We start from the raw sequence: 22,824 nt of genomic DNA on the forward strand, positions 1-22,824 counted from the left end.
ATTCCGATATGAAAAATACTGAAAGCGCAGGCAGCTGTTAGACAATGACCTTCTGGCAGGTGTTTAATGAATTCACATAAAACTTAACAGTGACTGTGGGCGCTCAAAAAGTGTAAGCCACATCTCTAAGAAGACACTGAGAAGACTCCTCTCAAAGTCTGCTGAGAGGAGACATGAAGGGTGGGATTGGGAGAACCGTCCGTCTGTCCATTGCTGTCAGGGATGGATGGAGCACATACCATAGTTGTCACCCTGTCATTTCCACTGTCCTGTCAATTTTGCCACATGTTCTTGATAATAACAGTGACATTATGTGGACGGAACAGGCTGGATTTAGGAATGTGTGTGTATATACACATATGCATGGAATAACAATTAGTGAATAAAGACCTCGTTTTCACTATAGGGGTATTTGAAGGGAGGAGAGAGAAAGGAGAAATGTAATTATATTTTGATTTCAAAGATTAAAAAATTAAAAATAAAGTATCTCCTTAATATTACACATATTTGAAAACCACTATTAAAAGTTTAGTAAATTATGCTATTTGCTAAGCAAATTTTCAAAGTTTATATAACAGCAATTAAAAGCACATACAGCAAGCATGTTATGTTTCCAAATTCTTCCCATGCATATATTTTAGCCCTCAAAATAATAAATAGTTATTATTTTGTCAGCGTTTTACTGCTGTGGATTATATAATTTTTCTTATTTATAATGCTAAAACTTATTTATTATGTAACTCAACTAACAATGCTATACCAATTCCCCCAACAAAGCAAATGTGGAATTAACTCCTATATATTTCCTCTGCTGTGTGTCATAAACTCTAAAATTCCATTTTGCTTTTATGTGTGGCTCTCCCATAGCAACTGCGGTTACTGAGACTCAAGAAAACCCTCGCACTTCCTGAGCATAGGGTGTCAATTATGTGACACTTCTTAGGAACTGGCTACTCCCCAGGAACTTTGCATGTCACACCGGTGAATTCTCTCACTGCTGCGCACAGATAGGAAGCTAGTCATGGATTTTTACTTACACTTAAGAGGGAGGAGAAGCAGTCTGAGGAAGATCCCTCGCGGAGATTTAATTACTAAATAGTGGGGCCAGGAATCACGTGCGACCTCTTGAGTCTAAATACACTTCGTATGTAAAAACACGTTTTCCCACTCAAATCAAAGGCTGTGGGTGGCTCACACCACGGAGTGTTGGAGAACTCTCACAAGATCAAGGCATTGTCAAGGCTGGTTGTGTCTTGCCTTCTCCCTGAACCTCTGTATCATTCCAGCTTCTCTTATCTCATCTGTATTTCCTCCTAGTTATTCGTATGTGTGCCTGCGTGTGTGAGTATGTGCGCGCGCGCACGTGTGCATGTTTGATGTTTGCATAGTGGGAAGATTAATTCTGGTGCCTTGACCGTGCCATTCTACCACTGATTGATATATTAGCCACCCTTTCCCATATATATTTAAGTGAGAGCTAGTCTGCATACCTCTAGAGTGAAGGTGTTAGAGGTTCATAAAATTAAGGGTTATGTAATATAAAGCACAGACTGAAAACGAGAAACATATGGGAAATATTAGTACATGCCTGAAATCCTAGCATTTTAGAAGGAGACCAGCTGGAGTTACATAGTAAGATTCCATTTCTTGAAAACAAACAAATAAATGATACAAAGTATACCAAACTAACTGGCATTTAGGAGCCAGGAAGCAAAACACCAACATGTCCTATCTACTTCCTACTGTCCCGATGGCCCAGGTACAAAGGGACGTAGTTTAGTTTCTTCACTCGACACTGTGTACGCAAAAGTAATCCCTGCATTCCTGTAGTGAGAGACACAGGCTGAGCCTCCTGGACCCCGGCACTTCATCTCTTCCTTGAACAAGGGACATAACTGGTGTCATGGGAGCCAAGGGAGCCAAGGGAGCCAAGGGAGCTCAAGGGAGCCAGCAGCATTTTAAAATGCTGACACCATCTAGCATTCCTGTAAGAAAGGAGGGGTGGAGACACTCTGCTATCGCACACAGAAAGCCTTGCAACAGGGACCTACAATCAGATGGTTCCAGCATGTTGCTTTCTGATAAACTAATTTGCCGTGGAGTCTACAGAAATGCTAACATGGCTGTCGGCCGTGTCTCTTCAGTATCCTGTGTCTCCAGCCTGCCTTCAGCAAGCAGTCCCTCACGGTCCACTCCCAGCTGGCGTCTCTCACTGAGCCCCAAGTGTCCAGTGTAAGCTGCTCATTACAAATGGAACTCTGAGCTGTCCACATCAGGTCTGTGGATCGTGGGCAGGTAGTTCCTACTTCTAAACCCATATGATCTATACAGAAGGCGTTGAATGCCTTGTTTTCCTCTGCTGCCTCTTACTTCGCCTGTGCCCTTCTGGTGATGGGCATATATACAGCACCGGGAAGTGAGTCAAAGTGAGTTACCCATGAACCATGTAGGTGACACCTCAGCTGCTTCTCTTGGGCCTCCCCCTCGCTGAAGAACCGTGCTGTGAAACAACTGTGTGGTGCTGCCCGCACACCTATGTGCTCACTGTGTCCCCAAGGAGTACTTTGCTGTGACTGCCATGCAGAAAACACCCGTGTCTCCATCAGGCTTGCGATCACACTACAAAATGGTCGGTTTTAAAATAAGACACAGATAAGTGCACTCAGAGGAGCAGCTATGCCTGGTAAGACACCTCTAGTAGTGGTAGGACCATGCTAAGAAATGTTTCTCCAGCTGTCCCAGGCTCTGCCACTTTGGACGAAGATGTTTGTTTTAAAGGACAGCACTTAGCATGAGATACTTAAGAAAATACACTGATGTGGGTGGGGAGGGCAAATTACAGCAGGTAGACCAAACCCGGTCAGTTGACTATCTTTGTGCTGTAATAATAAATGAAGTGTGTGCATGAATGTGTGTGTCTCTCTGTGTGTACGTCTGTGTGTGGGAGGGGTTTGTGTGTGCGTGTGCATGTGTGTGTGTCTTTGTGTGTTTCATATGTGTAGGACAGAAGTCAACCTCTGGGCTGTCCTTCCTCAGGATACTGTCCACATTGTATGAGTTGTTCTTACTGGCTTTGGTTTGGAGACAGAGTCTTTCCTTAACCTGAAACTCACTTACTTGGCGAGGGCAGGTGCTAGTGAGTCCCAAGGATCCACGGGTTTCACCCCAATGCTGCAGTTACAAATCCACACAGCCATGCCGGGCGTTATCATGTCAGGTCAGTCTGGGGGATGAACTCAGACCCTCTGGCTTGCATGCTCAACACTTGACCGTCTGAGCCATCTTCTCTAGGTCTAAGGGAACACTGCTCTGCCAGCCTTAATTGGCATTGCTCATTCATGCTACGGTGGGAAAGACATGAGGCACTGCAGACACTCTTTCCCTGGGCGGCCTTCCACAGACAACGCCTGCTGGGCACTAAAATAAAGTGCATGATTTTGCACGTCACAGTGCGTCCCACACGGGGTTGGTGCCAAAACACTGAGCTTCAGTGGATACGGTGCTTGGCTTATAAGCATGAGGCTGAGGGCTAAGATCTCTGGGTCGAGGTAGGTGTGGTAGCCTACTGGTAATCCCGGTAGACAAGGGGAGCGATTGAAGAAAACACTGGACGTCAACTGTGCTTCTGCACACACAAACACACTCCTAATGTAAGCCAGTGCACACATATGTACCCGCACACACACACTCATGAAAACAAACAAGCAAACAAAACCACTGAGATAAATGCTTTCATGTGTAAGAAGAGTTTGTTTGCTCCGTCTTTCTATAGATGAAGTCACTTGACTAGATCACTGAAAACTGCATTCCCAAAATGCACCAGCAGGAACACGATGACTCGGTGTGCATATACCCATGTGCCTAATGCTTGTACAAGTCTCCTTTTTAATGGGCAGCCTGCTGGGCAGACAGCTTCTGAACTTTGTCACCCACTGTGCCAGAGCTTGCTCTTCAGAGCCCGGCCTTCTGCGTCTTTGCAATACTGCAGAGAGTCAGCCAGTATCTGCTGCCTGAAGAGCCGAGTGGAGCAAACTCCCGCTCATTACAACTTACTGAAAAGAAAGAGATGCAATTACTTAGTACAGTTCAAGGAATGCCTTCTTGCCATCAAAGAAGCACGCAGTGTTTGAGGGGCGAAAGGAAATTGACTTCGAAGCATGGCTTGTGGGAGCGCTTATAACTGTGTCGGGTCTCTTACAGTAAACACAATTTAATGGTTAATTGTTGCTAATTGGAACCACTAATGGACCTAATTTTTAATTAAGAGATGAGATGGAAGTCATTTGGAATTATCTCATGGAATCCAGGAGAACACATGTTGTTGAGAGCTTGAAAAACAGCTTCCTTCTTTGAAGATGCTTAAACACTATCCCCCATCTTGCTGATTATATGGGGGAGGCTTCAAAAGGAATTCTCACGCGAGGGGAGACAGTGTGAAGCTAGGCTTCAGCTAAGCCTCCCTGTCTGCAACATAAGGAGGCTCTCGAGTGCAAATCTGTGTCAGTAGCTGGCAGAGACTGCAAAGCCAGCTTTTTACACTGCTTTGCCAATGGTTTTGTTCAGTTTGATTTGGGGTGAGGCAGGAAAATGAAGTCCCTCTCTGCAGCCCAGGCTGGCCTCTAACTATCTGCATGGAGCAGGCTTGCTCTTCCTTCCGTTTAGCTCATTAAAGGGACATGTTAGGTCACTGAGCTGCAGGGGTGGAAGACCTATGCTTTGTTATTTTGACATCCAGCCTGGCACTCAGTTGATTCAACATCCATTGTATTCCAAGTCTTTCACTTATCAGAAACTCGCTAGCACTCAATGTCATGGTCGTTTCCAGAATGGGACTACTTGCTACCATGACTTCTTCCTCAGGTTCCTCAGTGCTGTTTGGCCCTTTTCTCTTTTTGCCTGTTTTCTGGATAGTCTCCATCCTATAGGTAGAGTGATTGTGTCATTCTTCAACTCAAAACATTTCCATTGTCATCAAAATAAAGTTCAAGTTGCCACACCTGACAATGCTGCTACAGCTGACCTACTACTTAGGCTAATTTCCTCACTCCCATCTCTCTCTCTGTTTATCTGTGTCCTGCTAATCCACCTGCAGTTTCAAACCTTTCCATCCACTGCTCTCGAAAGCCTTTGGACAAGTTGCTTCCTTGGTCTGAAACTATGAGCTCTGTATGTTTTTACTTAGCTAATTCCCATGTGTCATTTCTATGTTTAGAGAATTATTTTCCTGGAATCTTCTCTGGCCTTTAGTTCATGTCCATTGCTCGTTTTTGTACCAACATAACATACTGTGCCAATAAAGATTAGTGTGGCTGTAGTGAACACTATTTGAATATTCTGTTTATGCTGGGATTGGTTCTGGCTTAACTTAATCAATGCTTACAACCACCTTACAAGGTTAGTACTTCCCCAGATAAAGAACTACAGAAAGTTCAGTAATTTTCCCAAGTGTCCACAACTAAAAAAAATGGTGCAAGTAGCTTCTGAACTTGGAGAATTTTATCTATGAATTAAAAAATTTATCGCAAAGCATTTACATTGCTCTAGTAAGCCATTCATAAGTAATGTCTTTTATTCCTAACCAGAAGTTCTCTTTTCAGCACTGAACACAAGCTAACATATAGTAGGTTACCAACAGAGGTTGGATAAATGAAAACAAAACAAAACAGATGACATACCACTGAAAGAACAAGGAATCCTTACTTCAAGTGAGAACCACACAGACCTAACTTTGATATATGTCAAAGTTGTATTCTGCCCTCAAATCTCCAATGACTTGCTGCCATTCTACACCCTCATGCTGTTTCCCAGGCTAAAGCTGACGTACTTTGTAGTGTATTCCCAATAGACCTCCCTGTGCTCGTCTATCTGGTAAACCAGCCTTACCGGTCCTTCTTCCAATTCATATTGTTCCTCTGTACCTCAAATCTTTCAATATTCTTGTTTCTCTGTGTTTATATCATCACAAATAACATCCCAAGAAACAGCAAAATCAAATTGAACCATGATAATTTTTCACTAAGGATGGGTTTTCTATTCATATCTGCATCTTCAATACTTAGCCTAGTACCTAGCACCTGTGAAATAGTTTGATAATGTTTGAAATATTGATTGAATGGGAGTGAATAGGTTTGATTATATGCCTGTGGATAATTAAGTTAGTATCTTGAATTCCAATATATTAGAGCGATTTGGTTGGCTCATATATTGACAAAAGCTAATCAACTAAATCACTTGATTCTGGGACATTGGGATATTTGGAAAAGAGTTATTACCTTATCAGACTCAGAATCAACATTTGGACAAAAGATACATAACTGTACAAATGCCAATTAAATTGTTTACCACTGTGATAGTGACCATTTTTGACAGTACATCTATTGCTATTTAGGCAAAAGCCTAAGGCGAGTACAATTTTGCAATAGGGTCAGTCCGCTGTCCGAAATTATGAGGATAAGCTCAGTATAAAATGTGGTTTTCCATAAATGCATCCTATTAGTCTCTTTCTTTGTACTCCACTATTGGCAACTTAATATATATTTTATTAGCCACGTATCATATCGGGCTTTCCTGTGTGTGTGTTTGGAGGTTACATGTTTATATGTGTTCACATGTGGATAGCTGTAGATATGCATGTATGCACGTGCTTGTGGGGATAAAGAGGGGTCAACTTTGAATGTCATTCCTTGAGAAACATCCACTGTTGTAATTAAGGTAGGGTATTTCCTTAGTCTGGGGCTCGTTTCGTAGGCTAGGCTGGCTGGTCTCTGCCTGCCCTGCATTTCTGGATGTCTGGCTTTTTTTGTGTGTGTGTTTCAGGACTGAACTAAGGGCCTCCAGCAAGCATTGCAATGACTGAGTCGACTCACAAGCTCCACATCTTGGATTTTAAATATTTCTCTGTGTTTCTATTTATCATTCTACAAACACATTACATACTTAAGGTTTTCTTTAAGTATTATTTTAACAAATCATTTATCTGCTTGACAGTTTCAGTGGAATCAGATGAAAACTCTTGAAGTAAGGCATTGTTTCTTGCCAAGATTAATTTGTATAGCAGGGGACTCATGATCTTAAAGTAAACAGTTCTGACAAGCAGCTTGCAATTTTCATTGTGATGTGTTTGTGTGAATGTCTTTCCATATTTATTGTCTAACACACACACACACACACACACACACACACACACACACACACTGTCTCACAATATACTTGCTTAGAACTCATCAACATGTAGATAAGGCTGGTCTTGAATTCACTGAGATGTGCGTAGCTCTGCCTGTTAAATTCCTGGATTAAGGAATTCAACCATGCCTGGCATTCACTGTGTTATTAAAGATGGAAGGATATTTGGTTGTTACTATTAATGTTGGTTAATTATGAGGAGTATAAACATCTTGTCAAAGAAGCCAGGGGTTAAAGAAATTAAAAGCTATGCATAACCAAGTCTCCTCTCCAGTGTTACATGTTTGAAATGCAAAGAACACATTAGAATATGACAGGTGCATTGACATTTTAATGAATGGCAATCCGTGGAGACCATGAGTACCAAGGTGATGTCCAGTTGGAAGCCAGCTCTGTGCTACTCAGTGAGGACATTCGCTCAGCTCTGAGATGACCTTGTCCATTAGGATAACTAAAGGAATCTGCACAGGGCACGAGGAAGGGCCACCCTTCAGATGCTGGGTCAGGAAAGTACAGTGGACCTGAGTGAGATGCTCTTCAATGGAGCCATTTCTGCCGCACTCAATTGCTTCCTGCGTTCTTTTGGGCATTTCATGAACCATGGTTCCATGCACTCTTTCCAATGACCTTCTGGGTTCCATGTGAGTGTTTTTAACCACCTAACATGCCAGAGACTCAAAGAGGTCCATGCTCCCATGCTCTGTACTACTCTTCAGTTAATTAAAATAAATTAACCAAAAAAAGTTATTTTATACTTGTGTTTATTTTCTTTTTTGCAACAGAGCAAAAGTAAAAATTAAGTTCAAAGCACAATACCTATGCGGCTCAAAGAATTTTTAAAAAGCACCAATTTCCTTACATATACATACTAAGCTCCAAATTGCACCATTAAAGTTCACAGAACAAATTAAATATTGATACTTGAATGCTTAAGACCCTCATGTATCCTCATAGCAACCCCCGCTACCTCATGGTGAAGATGGAATATCAGAAGTGTCACTTTTGATATTCCAAATATAACATCTTAGAAAAAAATGAAGTTTTGATTCATTCAACAAATTGAGTCCACACATCAGACCCTGTCCTGGGAGCCAAGCAAGCACATGGGGTATCTCTGACTTCTGAGAAATTCTGGTCTCTAAAGCAGCGCTTCTCAATCTCTTTTTATTAATATGTGCCCCCCCTTTCTTGATAAATGTCAACTCTTTCCCCCACTGTGCAGAAATTCTGATGACTTGTCAAACAGTGAGACCCACTGATACACAGAACATTGACTAAGTCTTCTGCATATCTTGCATGAACAAAGCATCTTTGAGATTTTAACTTTTATTTTAAAGACAGTGTATTTATTTTCTAGACACTAAGCCAGATTGTCCCAGTAAACAGACTCACACTGCTCATCCCTCCCCTTGCCAAAATGAAATGCAAAGTCTCCTCCCACCCCTGTTGAGAATCACTGCTTTGAAGAGTTTTGGAGACAACCAAGCAAGCCCCATCTCTCCCCTCCAATTAAGTCTGAAAGGAATTAGAATTTTCCTACCTGACACAACAGCTGGTGAAGTACCATAATTCTGTCTTGGGATTGAATCTTGGAATGAAAAGAGCATGAGAAAGAATGCAATGAAGTCCAAAGGAAAATAAAAACAGAATCTTAGCTTTAAAAGTCAGAAGGCCCCATGTGCGTCGCACACTCGCCTGCCTCCACCCCCACCCCTCGAACACTCAAGGCACTGTGGCTCTAGTGAATAGCTGACTCGTAGTCTCCATCACCACCAGGCTGTGCATGCTGCTGGGACCAGCTGGTCTCAGATCATCGCTATCTCCCTCTTGGTCTGTTTGATTGCTCCCTTTGGGAATCAGTGGGAGGTTCGTGCCCTCCCTCAGTTGACTTAAGAGTTTTATAAGACAGCCCATCTGGAGGGTACCCGAAGTGTGGTAAGAGTGGAGAACAAAAGAAATAATTTTAAAGGGGATTAACAAAAAACCTGCATGTCTTACACTGTATGGATCAAATGTGTCATAAAGCTCAAGTTATCATTATTTTTATCACTCTGACCAGGGAGTAGAGCCCAGAACACTCTTTGCCCCAGGCCCAGGAACCTGTGTGCAGCCTGCAAGGATAGATCCTATGAAACAGAGGGTAAATGGATGTTTTCAAAGTGTCATAACATTGGAGGTGGCAAGATCTAGGGAGAAGTTAAGCTATAAGTAGTCATTGCAACCTGGGGATTGGGGAGTAAATGTACTAGCTCTTTTGAAAATGACAGAGAAGCCTTAATTCCTGCAACTCCATCATGACCTTTTCTCTAATGCCTTTATTTTGATATAATTACACACAATTATGGGTTTATTACATCCTCACACATGCACATATAAACTACTGTCATGTCTACCCACCCCATAACCCTCTCTTGCCCCATCTCTTGTGCTTTCCCACTTCTCTTCCCATTCCTAACCAGCCCTGAGCCAGGAAAGGGGTGCATAGCCTGTGGTTACAGCTGCCCTTCTAAGAACTGAAAAAGAATATGCCCACTCCCCGCTCTCCAAAAAGATTCAGGGATAGGCGGCCCCATATGAACTCTTGCTTCATCCCTATGACCCATATTACACTTTAAATGCTTATGCTCAAGATTTTGTATTTAGTATCTTTTGAGACCATTCACAGATCTGCCTCCTGCTTTAATGCCAACCATTCTCTTGAGGAAATAGCACATCTAAACAGGGCCGTGAACATAGTAAAGCACTTAGGGTGACAAGAACAAGCAAGTATTGCTCAGAATTCAAATACAAATAAGTCACAGTCATGAGTGGTCTGGTCTCATGAAATAGGAAAGCAGCCTACAGACTTGAAGATCAGCCCCTCTCTGAAGCAGAATCAGTTTGAAAGCAATTCCAAAGATTTTGGTAACAGTGATATTAATTCCTAGATACCGTTTTATAAAATGTGAAGCTTCAAGCTACTATCCAAAACTTAGGGGAAACATGAGTTAATTTTTGTCCCATGTTGATATATATGCCTATCTGTAATTACAGTATACATAGAAACAGATATTAATATAGCAAAAACTAGCTACTGTTCAGTAGTTGAGGAATACAAACAAAATGATTAAAATAGAAACTACCTCAATATCATTTCCAAAATAAACACACTTGTTTTGCATTATTTTTGTTGAAGATTGATTTTACGTGGGTATGTGCATGTGTGTGTAGTGCCAATGGGTGCCAGAAGATGGCGCTGCATTCCCTAGTGGTGTACTTGCAAGCAGCAGTAAGCTAGCTGATGTGGGTGCTAGCAACCATACTCAGGCCCTCTGAGGAGCAGCAAGTGCTCTTAACTGCTGAGCCACCTCTCCAGCCTCTCCCCAATTTGTATTTCTCTACAGAATTACTTTGTAGGTAATCCATCACCATTACCTGTGCCCCACATAAGCAAGTTTGCAGCCTCCTCTTGACTTAACTTTATCAACAATGCTTTCCCTACTTGTATGAAACTTGTGTGATCTCACACTGTGCTACTCTTGGGTGTATGGATGAGTCACGGTTTATTTAGTTATTTGCCTCTACTAAACATTGTCTAGAATACTGCGGCAAACATTTTTGAGGCATAAAGGCTTTCTCTTTTATTTTACAATATTTCCACCCATCAGCTTCGGGAAAATGAAAATGTACAACGAGGAGCCATGTCCTGAAGCACTTGGATCAAGCATGTTGTTCTCCTTACTGATGCTTTACAACTCAAGGGCATCATCAAAGCAATTTCCCTCCATGTTTATAAATAGAGTGTACAGGTTACCTTATCTGATGTGTGTGTGTGTGTGTGTGTGTGTGTGTGTGTGTACATGTGTTTGTGTGCACATTTGTTAAGGTATAACAAGGACAGTTTTTAATTATATTATTCCATTTTTCTATGCCCTATTTTATTCCCAACTAACTCATGCTCCTTGACATTGTTTCATTAGGACCTTTCAGTAATGATATTAATTTACTTAAACTCAAGATCCATTTTCTTAGAAGTAAAGGTTTAATATTTGTGAATAACTCTCCACCCCTAAATGCTTGTCCCTAACTTTTCATTCATTATTTACATGAGAAAATTTCCCTGTAAAGAACTGTTATGTTATAATAAGATTAAAGAACTATTTAAAAACCATAACCTTTGCATTTACATTTTCTATCTTGTATTAGTTTGTAATTGGCTGCTATTTTTCTCCAAGTGTTCACTTAAGAAATTGTAGTCATTAGGATTTATGAAGCTATTTATTGCTTAGGATACTATTTACAGAGTCATAATTCCATTTAAGATCTTCTGCTCACTTTTATAATTCTCCATCTTAATGCTGATATTTATGCCTAATGTTGAAAACAATGAATAATACATATCTTCATCTGGTAATTATCAGATTTTTTGAACAGTGGAGAAGCGGGATGCCTGAGAAATGACAGCACAGTCTGGCTAACCAGGACGACAATTCCAGGATTGTTTTTGTGAGTGACAATAATCACACCATGGAAATCTAATGATGTCACTGTTCAACAGTGGCTTGGGGATGGCAAACTGAATGGAAGATGAGGAGCCTACAGAACAGCATCTTTCTATTTCTTTCAGCAGAGCCTGGTGACATTGTAAGCCACTGGTGACCAACAGCTGAACAAATGAAAAGGAGATAAGAAAGTTGTAAAACAAGATTGTCATACAATGTAGAGGTTCTTAAAACACACTCAAGTCCCAGGTGGCTTCTGCTAAAGCTCCCAGTAACTTGATAAGAAATTAGGGATAATGGGCCTTTTGCTTTCATTGGAGGAATTCTATGAGAAAGAACAAACAAAAGCAGACAAAGCTGTAAGAATTCTGTAAGGCTAGAAACATGAAATAAAATAGGAGCCTTGTCTGCATAAAATTCATTTAGCTTAAAGCCTATAGACTCAGCCCAGCTTAGCAATGGGTAGAGAATTGACCAACACACTTTGAATAGGGAAATTCCAGGTGGAAATTCTTTAAACTACATGATTCTAAAATTTGAGATGATACGAGATGAAATATACCTGCCTTTTTTGAAGATAAAAAGTAGGCTTGGTTCGATGTTATTCCTTTTGTCACGATCTTAAAAAAGGAAAGTAGGGCACATAATGGCCTTAGCTCCTTCTAAAACAGGAAAATTCTGCTCTGGCTCCCTGATCTTCAGCCTAACCACTACCTATCCCCATTTATCCCCCAAATCTCACTGCACCATGTCCTAGAAGCCCATCTGCTCCCAGACTATTTTTGTTCCTGTTCACAATTTGTTCTGCAAAATTTTCCAGAGCTCAGCTGTCTGAGAGTCTCTGAGACCCTCATGTTGGCGAGGACACTGGAATGAATTCATGGAGGCTTGAATGACAAGTGGCCCCTACGGGCTCATGTGTTTGGACACTTGGCTCCCAGTTAGTGGTGATGTTGAGGAAGTTACAAAACTTTCAGGATACAAGAACCCTGCTGGAGGAAGCGGGCCACTGGGGGTAGGCACTGCACATCAGCACACTTCTTGTTCTCTCTCTGACCTTCCTGTGTGACAAAAATGTGACCAGACTGACGCCTGTTCCTGACACCTGCTACCGCATCTTCCTTGGTATGATGGACTCCATCTTTGGAACCCCACACCAAATAAACTCTTGGTAAGGAGGCTCTACCATGGCAACATAAAGTGACTAGCACACAGTTTAGGTGACAGGGTGGAGAATGAACTGAAGAACAATGAGATTGAAAGCAGGAAGTACAGCTGGGAGACTGTTACAATGAGCCAAATGAACCCACGGAATGGGCAAGAGAGGATAGCTCTGACAAATGCCTATGATTTAACTTGTAGGACCTCAAAACTAATGGTATATGGAGAAAAGGAAGAAGGACAGTGTGTGTATTGAGTCCCAAGGGTACAGTTTGGCTACTGAGTGGATCACCACAGTAGTAGCTTGAAATAAAACAGGACAGGAACATGGAAGAGAAGGGTGTGACTAGAAGGAAGCTCAAAGAAGTTCATGACATGAATATGAGCTGTACTGACTTTGAGATGTTGAGGAGGGATCTCCATGGAACCAGTTGGATGGATTTGATGTTCTCAGACCAGCATTAAAGGCTCAAGTTTAAATCTTCAATGTGGAAGATGGGGCTGGAAACCATGAGCGTGGACAGGATTGCTAAAGGGAAGCATGTACGGGTTGAGAGGTGAGGTGCTATCTAAAGGAAGGGTGGAGGGATGGCCAGGGAGAAGATGTAGAGGACCAGGCACAATCTGTGAGTTGATTGGACAAACAATGTCAGATATCTAAATACATGGATATTTCACATTGAAATATAGTTTATATTAAAAAGAAATCAGAGAGAGAGAACATCTTGGGTTTGTGTGCCCGTGAGGCGATGGCTGATGGGTCATGACTCTACTCTCTACACAAGGTTCTCATATTCCTTGCTGCTGAAGGTACTGCCTCTGCCCATTACATGTCCAACACTCAGCAAAGGTATTACACTGATGTTAAAATCCCTCTATATTATTATTTCAATGCCATTATATTCGTATGATGCAACTTTGCTTATAATGCAGAATGCTTCATTGCATTGTTGAAGGTATTTGCTTAAATGTCAGCAAGATTGTTTATCATGACCAGAAGCTTAGCTTTGGGACCCTGGACTGTCACGTTAGCAGTTAACACAGTGGACATGTTAAAGAAATAACTGATACTCCCTGAAATAGATCAAGCAAAGGAGTCGGCATATAGGTTTATTGGGGTGGTACGCCCATTATGGTGGCCTGAACTTTCACCAGGTAGGCATAGAAGGTTAAGAGTGCCTCGCTTGATAAGTGTCCACTTGTCACATAGTACTGCTATGTGACATAGCAGTACTATGTACATAGGTCTGCTGTGTGTCATCCCATTCCACACTCACTCTTTACTTGCAATAGTGAAATTGTGCAATTTTCAAAAAAAAATAGAAAAAAGAAGAGGGATTTCGCATCAAAAATAAGGTCCATGAGCCAAACTCTTTTACTTGCTAAGAGAGGCAGTGGTCCACAGTATCTTTAAATGATCATTTCTGCCTTTGGCGGCTGGGTGAAAGTTGTGGTCTGCTCCTGTTGAAAAGGCTCAGATATGCAATTTTATATTATTTATTTAATGAGGAACTAAAATAATTTGAAGGCTATTCTATTATCTGTTTTGTTTGCTTCTTTAAGGGTTCAGTCACAGCGTGTGTCTCTACTAGTTGGCAGATTGAAATGTCGGCAATGAAGCCAGATTTGCTTTTTAGTCAAAGGAGTCAAATGTATAAATGGCTTCTTCCTATGTTTTCCATGATAACTCATTGTTTTTACAAGTAAAAAAATCACACACCCAGGCCTGGTGATGCACACCTATAATCCCAGCTCTCGGGGAGGCAGAGGCAGGTGGATCTCCGTGAGTTCGAGGCCAGCCTGGGCTACAATGTGAGTCCAGGACAGCCAAGGCTACACGGAAACCCTGTCTCAAAAACAAAACAAAACAAACAGACAAAAAATTCACAGTTGAGGTTGTCACTTAACACAGTCAGGTTGTCTTTATTTCTTACTCATTCTCAGTTGGGGGTCTTTGGTGCCTAAGAAACCTGACCGGCAGATGTTAATCTCCAGCATGGCTGCCATAAGCACTGGGCCTTCCAATACTGTATCTGAAATCTGCTCTCGGAGGAAGACACAGAGCCTACAGCCATCCTTACCCTTGACTAAAAGCTGTAAAAATATTACTACAAAACTCTGTCTCCCCAGTGAAAATGACCTGGACCACGGTGTAAAGTTGACTGTGATCTCAGACTTGACTTCTAAAATCTAGCTGAGAATGTCACATAATCATACAAGACAGCGCCAGCTCTCGGGCAGGTGAGTTATCACCAATGGCATGTAGCCGGTGGGGCAGGTACGTAACTTGTGATGAACTGAAGTTCTTTCTCGGAAGTATGCGGTTTTCTCCATATTTACAGAGGTCACTTAACACTCTGTGGGGCTGAAACTTTTTTCTTTTTCCTTTGTTTCTAGGACATTTTCCTAGGGTCTCTAGCCACAGCTAGTGTACATAAAACATGCCAGTGGTACACAGAGCCTGTGCCTCTGTGGGAGTCATAGTACCGAAGAGATAAACAGGCTAAAAACACAAAGTTGGCAGCTTAAGGTGTTCATGTGTCAAAATGAATGATCTCCATCTGGAGAGAGGGAGGTTGAGATCCCTACAGAATGTGTCCTCCATGGGTCCTTTTATGCTGTTTAAGCTGCCTGGGTTAAAAGAAACCATGCCTTTCTTTTCCACGTCCTTACAAAAGACAAGGTCTCCCGAACCGAACCCATGTGTGCAGTAAACACTCGAGGGTGGCTGAAGGTAGTCCACGGTGCTCGAGTTCTCTGCTGGCGTTAAGCTTGGGTTTAGTGTGCTAGGTCGTATCAGGCATAACTATTGGAGGGGCTTCTCTTTAAAAAATAAAAATAAAAAGCTCCACCAGTGAGTTCGAGCATGTCATTGATGAAGCTCAAGTGCGCTACTGATAAATTTTGGTTCATGGGATGGCTGTTGATCTTGCTTATCAATCTGACACAAATGTGAAGTGGGAAAAAGACACCTCAATTGAGGGACTACTTTCATCATATGGATCTGTAAGCATGTCTTAGGGCATGTTCTTAATTGTCAATCAATGTAGAAGAACATAGCCCACTCTGGGCAGTACTATTTCCTAGTCACATGGGTCTGGGCTACAAGAACGTTATCTGAGCAAGTCCTGTTTCTGCATGGCCTCTGCTTCAGTTTCTGCCTTCAGGTTCCTGCCTTGGCTTCTCTTATTGATGCACTGTAACCTGTAAACCAAATAGACCCTTTCCTCTCCATGTTACTGTTGGTCCATATTTTATCACAGCCCCAGAGAAGCAAATGAGAACAATACAGTCGTCAAAAGCATTATAACTCTAAGAAAAATATCAAGCACACCAGATTTCTTTCCTTCTCTTCCGTAGTTGCTATGCCAATGCATCCACAGGAAAAAATAAATAAATAAAAAGCACTTAACTGGGCCAACTTATCAGTGCCATCCTATTATGACAGACATTGGCAGTGAATAAAAAGTTTTTTACACTAATCAAAGAACTGGGCTCTTATGTGTGATGGGCCTGAGACTGACAGTAGGTCCAGCTGGTAACCAGCTGGGAAGAGGAAAACAGCCCCATGGATGTGGTCGTGAGGTGTAGCTTTACATGTGAAGGCAGAATGGGCCCTTTTCCCAAAAGAGCTTTACTGCACTTGTGCACGGTACCACAGAGCGAGAAAAGCCTGGAGTCTCGCAGCGATGGCACAGGACCCTCATGCTTGCCCATGTGAATGCCTGTTCCCTGGAATTGCGCTTGCATGCAAGCTTGCTCAAGCCGGAACCTGAAGGTCATGGAAGACCAGCAGCTTCCTGGCAATGCTAGTGAAAACAGCACATGGCATCATCTCAAGTCCCAAGAAGCACAACTAAACTCTTCCACTCACCGTTCCTGCTGTTCCCAGGGAAAGATGGTTCATCTGCTGTGTCAGGGGCCCCACGATGTTAGTCGGCTGCATTGACATGGGGTGGTCCATGGTGGGTGTGATCACAGCACCCTAAAAGCACACACAACGTTCATCTGAAAACACATTCCACGAGGAAGAGAGCAAATGCAGTGCTAAGCTTTGGTGAGTTTCCTTTCCATGGAAAACAATGAATAAATTCAGGCTTGGATGATGTGACGCCCATCCGTGCCATTCTGTTCACATGCGAATGCCAGGCACCAGCAATCGCCTTTCCTGTGCTGTGACTGACGGGCCGTGTGTCTGAGAAACCTGCCCTCTACCTTCCCGACATCTGACGTAGGGTGTTTTCAAATAAATAATATGGACCCTCCATCCCAGTGTTCTGATATATTTCTTTGAAAACCAGGAGCGATAATGGAAATTCTCTACATTTTCTTGATATTGAGTGAAATTTACAGTTTATTTTTTACATTTAAATTTTTGTACGGTATGTAGTACGTGTTCACTCACACACACACACACACACACACGCTATCGCATGTGTATAGCGATCAAGGGATACTGTTCAGGAATTGGTTCTTTTAAAAAAAAATTGCCATATGAGACCCAAGGAATGAGCCCCCGTTTCAGGGTTGGTTGCAGATACTTTATCTGCTGAGCCATCTTCTAGGCCCCTGGCTTACACTATTTATTTGTGCTTTATCTAAGCATTTCTCACTCACCCCAGTATAACCTATGGATGGGGGAATAACGCAACCCACCCAAGCTTCTTGACCCACTTAAGGATGTATTAAAACTGACATGAATGACTCACGAATCATGGTTACTATTTCAACATCTTTTTTTCATGTTGATCTTTTAGTTGTTTTTTTTCTTGATTTACCTTTTGACATAAGAAAGTATATGAGCATTTAAAGTTGGTAATAAATATATATATTCATATATAACTTAAACTTTTATAGTTTCCTTGTGTGTGTTGTGTATGTGGGTGCTGGTGGCAGTACTGGTTGTGGTGTGTGTGCATACACATGTGTAGGTATGTGTGTACTTACTAGTGTGGGTGTGTACACATATATGCATATATGGAGGAGAGAGTTCATCATTCAGTGTCCTTCCTCAGCTCTGATCCTTTATTACTTTTTGTTTGTTTTTAATTTTTATTTGATTTTATTTTTAATTATACTTTATTTACTTTGTATCCCCCCTCTAGTTCCCTCCCTCCTCCCCTCCCAATCTTTCCCTTTCTCCCCCTTCTTCATGCATGCCCCTCCCCAAGTCCACTGGTAGGGGAGGGTTTCTTTTTCTTCCTTCTGATCCTAGTCTGTTGGATCAGGACTGGCTGCATTGTCTTCCTCTGTGGCCTGGTAAGGCTGCTCCCCATCAGGGGGAGATGATCAAAGAGCAGGCCAATAAGTTCATGTCAGAGACAGTCCCTGTTCCCATTACAATGGAACCCACTTGGATACTGAAGTGTCATGGGCTACATCTGTGCAGGGGTTCTAGGTTATCTCCATTCATGGTACTTGGTTGGTGTATGAGTCTTTAGAAAGACCCCCATGCTCAAATTTTTTGGTTCTGTTGCTCTCCTTGTGGACCTCCTGTCTTCTCCAGATCTTACTATTTTCCACTTCTTTCACAAGATATTCTGCATTCTGCCCAAAGTTTGGCCATAAGTCTCAACATCTGCCTTGATAGTCTGCAGGGCAGAGCCTTTCAGAGACCCTCTGTGGGAGGCTCCTAACTTGTTTCCTGTTTTGTTCTGCAATAAAATATCTTCTGGAGGTATCTCCATCCCTGATCTCAAGCTGTACTATAGAGCAACAGTAATAAAAACTGCATGGTACTGGCATAGAAACAGAATAGTGGATCAATAAAACCGAATAGAAGACTGAGAAATAAACCCACACACTTATGGACACCTGATCTTTGACAAAGATGCCAAAACCATACAATGGAAAAAAAAAGGTAGCATCTTCAACAAATGGTGCTGGTCTAACTGGATGCTACATGTAGAAAAAAATAGATCCATATTTATCACCCTGCACAAAACTAAAGTCCAAGTGGATCAAAGGCCTCAACATAAAACCAGACATATTAAATCGGTTAGAAGAAAAAGTGGGGAAGAGTCTTGACCTCGTTGGTACAGTAGACAACTTCCTGAACAGAACACCATCAGCACAGGCTCTAAGAGCAACAATCAATAAATGGGACCTCATGAAACTGAAAAGCTTCTGTAAAGCAAAGGACACCGTCATCAAAACAAAACGACTGCCTACAGATTGAGAAAGAACCTTCATTACTTTTTACACAGGATTCTTATATAAATGGCAAGATAATATAAGCTTCCATTCATAACTCTAAACAGGCATACATATTAGAATTTAGACATGCTACTTTTTCTTCCTGCTCCTTGAGTTTTCTTACTTAAAGAAACTTATTTTTTCCGAAAAGCAAGCAAGCAAGCAAACAACAAACAAACAAAAAAATCCCCCAAAATAAAGACAAACAAAAGCTCCCCATGAAAGCTCCAAGAACTAATCCTTTTAAATCCCTTGGGGATAAACTTCCAAGGACTGTCAGAAGACAAACAGAAGTTCTGATGCCTTTCCCTAACTCTAAGCAAACGTAGCACTTCCTCAGCAATTTAGCACTGGGATGGCGCAAAGGTTCCTTCTCTCCTTGAGTTTAAAACATAGGTGGTAGCATGTCTGACACTAGGTCTTCCAGCCCAGCGCTCACCTGCCGCAGTTCCACAACTGTCTCAGTCTAACCAGACTTCCAGGTCACATAAATGAACAGATATAAAAATCCAAAGTCAAGAACACAGCCTGACGTGGGCTCCGTCCTCTTCCGTGCCCCACGAGGCTGCACTTTCCCTGGGGTGTTACAGGAGATGCGGACTTTAGGTTTGGTTTGGGAAACAGTCCGAGAAGGAGGTGGGCGAGCCCGTGACAGATCCATCAAAGTTCTCACAGGATAAGAACAGAGAGACAGAAAGCCTGCACTTGGAATTAATTTAGAGACGATTGTCTGATCTCTCAGAGACTTTCTTCACAGAAAGCTGCGAATGGGGACTCATTTGATGGCAGCTGCCGGCATACTGTGTCTGCCTATAAACCAATCTGCCAATCACACAGAAGAGTGGGAAGGAACCTGTCATAATCTGGAATTGTAAATAGCAAGACCAAGCATAGAGTGAAGAATAATAGAAGAGAAAGATTCCCTAAACAGATGAGGTACTGTAGGTAAGTGAATGCTGCTATGAGGATTCTTGGAAGAAGGCGTATAGGAATGCATTTGCTTATAGTCAGTGAACAGAGAATCTCCACAAGTTATAAACAACAGAAGTTGTTTAATCTCAAGGGAATTGAAGGCACTCACAATTAGTGAGTTAACTGGAAGTGATTGACAGGAGCCCACTAGAGAAATGAAGTTTTGATGGTGTCTATCAAGGGCCTTAGAGGAATCTGAAATGTTGGTTATCACAACAAAGAATGGTGTTTGTCAGCCATGCTGCTTATCAATGTCAACAGAATCTCTATTGTATTGTGCAGCACAAAGCGGAAATGAGAAAGAGAAAAGAAGCAGAAAAACTTTACAATTGTTAAGGCAAAACCAGCATCCTCAGCATATGCTGTCAAATCCGTCCCTACCAATGAGCCTAAGCCAGGGACTTCTGAGAGCTCCGTGACATCCTCTGCCAACACATTAAGGGTGACATTGTCTCCCTGAAATATATAGAATGTGCTGTCTGACAACTATTCATAGGGCAAATGGAAGCATAAGAGGAGACGGATCTTTTTCATCTCAGCATCTCTGGATGTCTGGATTTGCTCAGTGTTTAAGTTGTAAAGAAAAATCCTGTAGACGCCTTAATACCTCTGAAAAAGCACACAATGGTACCATGGCTGATGGGTTATCTGCCTCACCTGAGCCACCACTGTGAGCCGAAGGCCTTCCTGTTGTCAGAGGGAGAAGACTGTCACCCCAGCCCTGAAGTAAGAATGACAGCTCTCATTTGGATAAAGTATGAAGTCACCTTGAGTGAGGCAGGATAGGAGGACAGAGAAAACGAAAGGGACACAGGAAGGAACAGACTCTGGCTGGAAGCTGGCAGGGGCTCAGAACATCAACCCAGCTGGCAAAGATTGCCTGCAGACAGCTTTTGTTTTCTGAAGGACATTGCAAACAAGGATGGTAAACATAGACAGGGCTTTCCTAGGGCCCGGACATTTGGAGCCTCGAGTTTAACTGTGCCAGCATAGCACTCTATTCTCTAATCACAGAAAATAAATAGTGCACTTCATAAAGCCACCTTATAATTTCATTTATAAAGGAAATTCTTTTAAAGATTAAAAAAAAAAGTCCTAAGGAGATCGATCACCTTGTATGATTTTGCTTATTTTTATAACTTTATTTTTAAATTGTGGTTACTTTAAAGCTCTTTTTAACAGGCCCACTAATTTACTACACTCGGGCTCCTCCTGGGATTCAGAGTCCAGGATCTGACTCTATCTGAGTGGGGGTCTGTAAAGGGGCACGGAGCTCCTGAGGCTTCGGGTGTCTGTGCTGGGCTGTTTCCACTGCTGTTGCTGAGATGAGCGTTAGTATCTAAAACCGGAAGTCAAAAAAGAATCTCTGCTGTTGACCTTCTGCTAGCATTTGAAATAAAATTAAAATATTTGATTGTCCCAATGAAATCATAGGATTTTCCACACCCAACAAAGCATGGGCAGTCTCTCTCGCTGAAAGCACAGAGCAAACCTGGGTGCTGAGAACCAAACTCTAGTCTCCCGGAAGAACAGCAAATGTTTTAACTGCCTCACCATCTCCCCAGTGATAAATAGGAGATTAAACAATGTCCTTCATTTACACCGCTTTCCCATGGTACAGGGCATGGACCTTTAGCCAGGAATCACCACATGAGATTACAACAAATGCAAACAGGCCAAGCCTGAATCATGCAGAGGTGAAGCAGGGCAGTTTCATAAAGAACTAAAGCTCCTGCTTGACCTGGAAGCACCCATGCAACCAGCTTGGCACTTTAGAGCCCTTTCTATATGGCATGTATATAAGCCTCATGTTTAAAAATTGCAGGAATGCCAAAGTCAAGGATAAGATGCTCATTAGGAGGATTACCTGGCTAACTGAAAGGAAGGAAGGAGAAAGGGGACCCTTTTTCCCTTGCCTCCTCTAAGTGTTTTGTACCCAGACACTCATGGTTCACACTATATATTCCATTTCATATAATGATTGATGCAACTGGGTTTTTAAATAGGAACCAGTTAACATAACTTTTAAAAATATAGCTGAAGGTCAATTTTTATTTTGTCCTAATTCTGGTTTGTCTTTCTGTTACCATAAGATTTTTAGAATAAATATCCCCTTGAATATAAAAATATCAAACTATTTTAGCATCCAAAAGATGAAGCACAGAGAACATGAACAGCTTAAAAGTCAGGCAGTTCATGTCAGTGACTGACGGCAATAGTGAATGAATGACAGCAACAGTGAATGAATGAATGAATGAATGATGTGAATGGTATGATGGACTCTTGTGTACCTCAGGAAAAGCATGTCCAAAGGCACTGATTGGCAACATCAGCATGAAATCATGGTGTTTAATTTCTTTCATTTCTTTATGTTGGCCTGGGTATTTTGACGGGGGGATCAAGGAGAGAGCAGAAGATGGAATTGATAGTGGTTTGAATAAGAATACTGCTCCACCCAGGCTCAGATGTTTGAATACTTAGTCCCCAGTGGATGGCTCTGTCTGGGGGAGACTTAGAGGAGTTGTAGCATTACCAGAGAAAACACATCAGTTGCAAAGAGCTTGGAGCATAAAACGCCTTGCCTGATTCCAGTTTGCTTTCTCTGGTTCATGCTTGTGTTTAAAGATGTGTGCTCCAGGCGTCCTTTTCCTGACACCGTGCCTGCTATGTGCTGCTGTGCTTGCTCACCATGATGGACACTTATCCTCTAGAACCGTATGTCCCAATAGGGTGTTCTCTTACAGCAACAGAAAACAATCATGAGGTATTTAAGTACGGTTGTTGGGGAAGAAGAAGAAGAAGAAGAAGAAGAAGAAGAAGAAGAAGAAGAAGA

General features: G+C 42.0%; 1 protein-coding gene across 9 annotated transcripts in view; it reads right to left on the reverse strand.

Annotated features, from left to right (window-relative positions):
- Rbms3 (RNA binding motif single stranded interacting protein 3) overlaps window positions 1-22,824 on the reverse strand; it is a 934,572-nt gene that overhangs the window by 219,480 nt on the left and 692,268 nt on the right. For 5 of the 9 annotated variants that reach the window (XM_055601684.1, XM_055601682.1, XM_055601679.1 and 2 more), the window contains 2 exons: window positions 16,699-16,809; window positions 8,723-8,770 (listed from right to left, as the gene is read on the reverse strand). In XM_055601684.1, coding sequence (XP_055457659.1) covers window positions 8,723-8,770; window positions 16,699-16,809 — 159 coding nt within the window. The remainder of the gene's footprint in view (window positions 1-8,722; window positions 8,771-16,698; window positions 16,810-22,824) is intronic. The other 4 variants (XM_055601685.1, XM_055601683.1, XM_055601681.1 and 1 more) reach the window with 1 other exon arrangement.

Source organism: Psammomys obesus, unplaced genomic scaffold (assembly GCF_907164565.1).
Source record: "Psammomys obesus unplaced genomic scaffold, mPsaObe1.curated_primary_1811, whole genome shotgun sequence".
NCBI classification, from domain to species: Eukaryota; Metazoa; Chordata; class Mammalia; order Rodentia; family Muridae; genus Psammomys; species Psammomys obesus.